At 37.7% G+C, this 6,274-nt stretch overlaps 1 protein-coding gene across 1 annotated transcript in view; it reads right to left on the bottom strand.

Annotated features, from left to right (window-relative positions):
- Positions 1 to 2,431: 2,431 nt before the first annotated feature.
- The window catches only part of LOC149250251 (uncharacterized), a 174,205-nt gene continuing 170,362 nt past the window's right edge, over positions 2,432 to 6,274 (bottom strand). Inside the window, exon 7 of the mRNA XM_089453585.1 lies at positions 2,432 to 2,555. Within this exon, the coding sequence (XP_089309711.1) occupies positions 2,432 to 2,555 (124 nt within the window). The remainder of the gene's footprint in view (positions 2,556 to 6,274) is intronic.

The following is a 6,274-nucleotide window of genomic DNA, read 5'->3' as shown; positions in this document are numbered from 1 at the left end:
CTTTGATCCTCTTCTCTTCCACAATTAGGTCAAGCCCCTCCTTGAGTGATCAATTCCACCTCCTTGACCTAATTTTGGGTCCACTTGGTCCCGTGTGGTCCCGCAACTTTATAACTCCAACTCCACAAAGATCACACAAAGACCAAGTCTCCATAAGGGTTTCTAGGCTTAGGAATCATCTTTTCAAGATACATTCCCAAACCCTAGCCTTAAGAATCCTTCTAGCCCTTCCTAGAGAGCCTATCACCTTGCTTCCTAAGCAAGAAAGCCATACAATTGAGTCTCTCTTGTGAATAGGCCTTGGGAATCACTCCTCATCCTCTTATTAACCTATTCATCTAGTGATTCCTCTTTATACTGGGTCTCCTCCCATTGGTGAAAGTTCGTAAAGAGCAAGGAGCCTTAGTTAAGGTGACAGTGGGTTATCGCTCCATTGTTGCCCTTGACCAAGTAGTTTCCCTTTAGGATCCCCTCCTAGGACCCCTGCTAGTTTGAGCGGTAACAAGGCTAATGCAGGGGTTGTGCAGAAGCCTCTAAAGGCAATTTGATTTTGTTGGAGAGAAGTTGGTTTCTAGTTCTAGAGGTCAGGAAATTGTTCCAGAAGGACGAAGAGACAGTTTCCCAGATAGTGGTAGACAGGACGGCTACAATAGCAATTGATTCAGGCAAAGCGTGGAAGGGACTGCGCAAGGATGACAGTTTCCCAGTTCTAGAGGTCGGGAAAGTGTTCCAGAAGGACAGAGAGACAGTTTCCCAGATAGTGGTAGACAGGACGGCTACAGTAGCAATTGATTCAGGCAAAGCGTGGAAGGGACTGCGCAAGGATGGCATAGGGTTGCGCAAAGGTTGTTTGGATGGCTCACTTGGAGCTGCAATCAGAGCTCGAATTGCTAGTGCGGGTGAGGATTCCTCAAAATATTTTTGCCAGTAATTTCTCTACAGGATTGCCAGTTTTCAACATCTAGATTGTATGTAGAATTCCTCACTGTTGCATAATAATAAAAACCCTCAATTGCTACATCATTTTTCCCAAGTTAGGTTTTTCCAGGAACATTTGTCCAAAAATAACTGTGTTAATTTTTATGTGTGTGTGCTCGTATATTGCTCAAGTTTACAGCACTATTATTTTTTCAGGGTTTTATTTGTGAAGGTTGCAGTGTGATTTATTCAGTATCTGTCGTAGCAAATAAATTGTTAAATAACTTAACAATTAGAAGAATAATTTTCAATTGTTGCAATAGGATTTCAGTAGTGAAATTTTCACATCCTCCTCCTGAGTCTGTTCTATCCAATACTTAGGCAATATAGTCCTCCTGCTTCCTCATATTTCCTTGCACAAATCCCAAGAGAAATAGCTCACCTACTCAATGCAAACTTTGTACACTCACTAATATACAATAATAAAAATACAATTATGTCTTTTCCCTCCACTCGACTAGGCAATTCGAATTGCATGCATGACTAAGGCTATTTTTAGTAAATTGACTAGTTAACTGAGAGATCAGTGAGTTAACAACAATTACAAGTCACAACTACTCAACTAAACTCATATTGACTCTATTCTAGAAAGCTTCACTAACTATAACTCCACCAGATTGCTAGATCTTAGCAATCAACCCATGCACAACTCTATTTCTTGCCCACAAACTCAAATTGACTGACTTAACTAAGTGACTTGGCCATCTCACTCCTACTAACTGCAACTCAAGCCATCCTGCTGATGTGGAAATTTGAATTTCTCCATTTGACTAAAGCACAAGTTAAATGAAGCATTTTCTTGCTACAATTTAACAAAAACATGTGATAATATCCATAAATATGTTCAGAACTATAGGTTGATATGTAAAGTTGGATGAAAACAGATAGATTATATGAAAAGCATAGTGATCAACCTTAAGCAAGCTATTGTAGAAAGGATGGTTTTCTTTTGTTCTTTTTGGGATTTTTAGGCTTTTTGAAATGTTGAATCAAGAATATACGGAAAGCACACATTTTGTATCTCAATGAAAAGTTACAACTGCTCTCTCCTTGGAAAGAATGGTTTTGGCTGCATCAGCTAATACAGAAATAGGACAACTAAACACAAGGGTACTTTAATACTGAAGAAATGGAACTGCACTACCCTCTAAGATATGAGCTACAATAAGTTACAAGGGTAAAATTGCAAACCCTCTCAATTAAACAGTATCCTTATTAAAGTGGGTAAAACACAATTAATTACCAGAACATTCAAAAGCTATGTCCATTCTAGAATGAAAACAAAACTAAAATTGAATAGATCCGATATATTAACAGAAGTCTTCTTGTGTATAGCATTGGTGCAATCCTGAACATATATGACTTTTTTAGCTCCTTACTAAAGTATTCAAGTAAAACTCCACTATATGGTTCTCCAAGTTCTAATTTTCAAATCACATAAATAAAATATGCCTTATACCCCAAGTTTGAGATATCTCATCCCATTGATAATGCTGAGTGTCTCACTTCTGGTAGCACTTGTATCAATTCGTCTGGCATTGAGTTCTGTGAAGAAGCGTTCTGTCACAGAACTAAACCTGTACAAAAATTATGTAATAGTAAGGCCAATTGCACAAGGAAAATCCACTTTTTCTGGAAGTATTTTTTTGTTCACAAAGACTGACACACTGTATGTTAAGTTTTGCAATCATCCCAATACGGCCATAAAAGTTTGATGTACCTTCCAGTTTCAGATAACAGAGAAATTACCACAAAGTTATACCAAAAAATTCCCTTAGAGTTATGGTAAAAGATTAAAATTACACACAATCCTAAAGTTCTGAATTTCAAAAAGCTAGATACAGCTACTCCAAAACGCTATTAGTTCTACACTAATGGTTATCAAGGACTTTTGACTGTACAATTTTCAAGGACTGCAACAAAGATGGCATTCAATGACGAAATCAGGGCACTTGGTGGGACGTGCAGGACTAAATATGATGCCAAGTTCATTCTCAACTTCAGGAATAGAAGAATGAAGGCGAGGTACATATACTTGTGTGTTATGCTTGAACAGGAACCAGAAGCAGTAGGAAGAAAAGGCCATAAATAAAAACCAAGAATATATCCCTCTAATTCAATTGGGTCAATTGATGTAATAGATGTTTCTTTGTCAACAACGTGTACTTCTATTTTCAATTATTTCTATCATTTAAATTTTTTAACTTCTTTTAATAAGGTGTCATTTTAAATTTTTTGACAATAAATTAATTTACTTTTTCTGTCAAAACATCGTTAAATTGCAATTTTTTCTCTACCTTTTTTCTTCTGTTGAGATTGCTGATTGTGTTGACCAACCACATCTGATACATCAACCACATCTCTATGTCCCACCAAGTTTCTGAGACGGAGAGCACAGAAGCAGGGAGATGCACAAGGGGATTGTGCGGGACCACCCAAAATTATAAGGAAATTTAGAGGGGATGGGGGGACATCAGGGTCCCTAGCATAGGGGTCCCTGTCTCTAAAATTATAAAATATAAAAATAATAATGATAAAATCCCAACAATAACAATTCATCCCATGCAAATTCATCATTGTGCAATCCAGTGGAAATGCTATAATCCTGCCAATCCTGAAATTCTGAAAACTGTTAAGTCTGCTGAATTCTGAATGGGATATGAAATTCTACTTTCTCCATATGAAGTCTAATGAGGTTGGAACCACTCTCAAACATCCTGAAACAATTAATGGTAATGTTAAAAATTTAAGTAAAGGGATAGAATGGAGCGCCCAAGCATCCCCATTTTGGGGGCAGGGGGGCGCTCAAATGTCCCCATTTTGTGGAAATGCATCCCCTACATGGAAGAAATGTTTCCCCATGTGTTTCCTGAGATTCTCCCGAAGGGGGCATGAGGAAGCATTTCCCCAGGTGTCCCTCTATCCCCGAAGTGTTGAAAACATGGGGGGCATGTCCCCCACCTTGGTGGATGTGTCCTAGTGAAACAGCGCTACATCTCTTAAGGAAGAGAATTTGGTGCAAAACTTCATCATGTTTTCTATTGTAAACTAACAGAATCAGCAACTAAGGTCAGGTTTGTACACGTGTGACACGAAGTCAATCCCAACCATTACCACTATAACCTCCAGCCATACCAACACAGATCCTCGCATGACACACAAGGCTAATCGGGGTTTGAACCAACAACATCACAAGGAGTTCCTTAAAAGTACACTCTATGACCGACTGATCTACACCCCAGGGATGTGCAAAACTTCATCATTAGGTCAACTAACATTATCTTCTCTTGATGAAGAAAAAATAACAAGTACATCTTCAAGTTTAGGGTAAAGTTACCCAATGTTTCCATTTAGGTCGATCCTAGAATTATGTTGTAATAATTTTCATACATACAACTAACATTAGATTGAGATATGAAACCTTAATCAACAGTTGTTTATCCTTTATTTCATATTATTTATCATCCTAAAAGTTTATCTATTCAATAGTCAATTATACTTGGCTTAGGATCAATAATTGGTTAGCCAATTCAATGCTAGTATAATTATTAGTTTCACAAGGAGCAATAGCAATACCATATTTTTCCCTTCAATTGTCCCCTTTATTTTTAATAAGATCAAAATAATTTTTTCCATGTGTCAGGAAATCTTCTTATTTTCTCACCAATACGATGCATTTGCCTGTGGGAGATGGTAAATGGGATTAAATAATAATTTTCATTTTCAAAATCCCTTCTGAGACCAAAATATAGTGCCTTTTAATCACAGTTTCTTTTATAGGTAGAACTGGAGTTAAAATAGACACTTCAACAGTTCAACTTCAACTTATAATTCTATTTGAACCCTTTCTCTTGCCTTCAGATATAAAATGGGAAGGTACTCTATCCTTTTCTTAGCATATATATATTATTAAGCTTTTGATCTAAGGCTTAAGATACTCATGCATTAAAAAAAAGACTTCACCGTCATAATAGAATACAAGGCATTGTGATTTAGGGTATCTTAATAATTTTAATAATTTTTCAATCAGGAGCCCAAGGTCACCATGATACAAACCAACATTCTATGCAGGCATGATTTTGTAGATGCCCCTCTGCAATTAATGCCTACTTTTCTTACATCCAGTATGTTTCCAGCAGCCCACGAGCATGTTCATGCTCATTTTTCATTTCTTCCTGCAGTTCCTGCTGATAGATGTGGTGACTCCAGTGAGGATTCAATTCATTTCTCTTTAATATGCACCAGACTGAATGCCTCAACAACGAATTCTGCAAAATTGTTTACAGGAATGCCATACAGAATATTATTTTTCTTGACCCCTTGATTCTCTCTGACTTCAGCATCTGTTCAAAACAGGGTGGTGCATGCAGTGACAACTTGCTAAGGTTGTCAGAGAATAATTTGATGAATGGATTCAATGTATTTGTAACCACAACAGCATAAGTGGGAAGACATATCTATCTGATATGGTGTTTGAGGTGCTTTAATAAACACGGGAATGTATGAACTGTCCCGTGAATTTGTTTAGTGCTGCTTGCACTCATCTTTCAGCCTTGGAAATTTATTGTTTGGATGGAATTTTCAGATCCAATCCTTTGTGGTTTCCTTGGAATGTTATCCTTGCCACAGGTGATTGGACAGGTATACTTTTTCTAATGGCAGTTTTAGAAATCTTTTATTAGTTTATGAATATTCTCCGATTCATTCACTGATGTTGTCATCTTCTTTTCTTTCTTTTTTCCTTTTTTGAATCGCAAGAGAGGAAGCCAGTATGTGGACTCGAGTATGAGGAAAGACAAAAATAGTGCATGTAAATGGACTAGAAGTGGTTAGCCTTAGCCCAATCCCCATTAGCCCTGAGTCATGACCATATGCTAGAGGACATCATCTGAATGTGCATTGGCGATCTCTCTATTACTGATAATTTCGAGGAGGACCATGCCTCAGTCCTCCCCATTGTTGGGAATGAGTTATATTCTTTGCATGACAAACCCCACACATTGTACCTTGCATCAAATGCAACAAGGGGGTCACAAGGGGCGCGACAGCTCCCCTATTCGGGGAGGTTGCAACGGGGGTAATGCAGCTTTTTGCATCCGTTTTTGGTGGTTTTCAGCACACAGTTTTTGCTTTTAGCAGTTTCGCGACACATGGTGGTTTAGCCCATGGTTTTGTAGTTTTGGTTAAGGAACTATGGTTGTATTCTAATTCAAGGTACATCAATTGGAAAATTACGGTTGTCCAAGCTAAAATTTGTATGTTAATGTATGTCTTTGTCATTGCATCATTTTTGTTT

The sequence above is a fragment of the Pinus tabuliformis genome, chromosome 7 (genome assembly GCF_031772625.1).
Source record: "Pinus tabuliformis cultivar Carrire ecotype Pingquan chromosome 7, CPIR1, whole genome shotgun sequence".
NCBI lineage: Eukaryota > Viridiplantae > Streptophyta > Pinopsida > Pinales > Pinaceae > Pinus > Pinus tabuliformis.
Note: the sequence above shows the minus strand (reverse complement) of the source record. Positions and strands in the feature narration are given on the sequence as shown.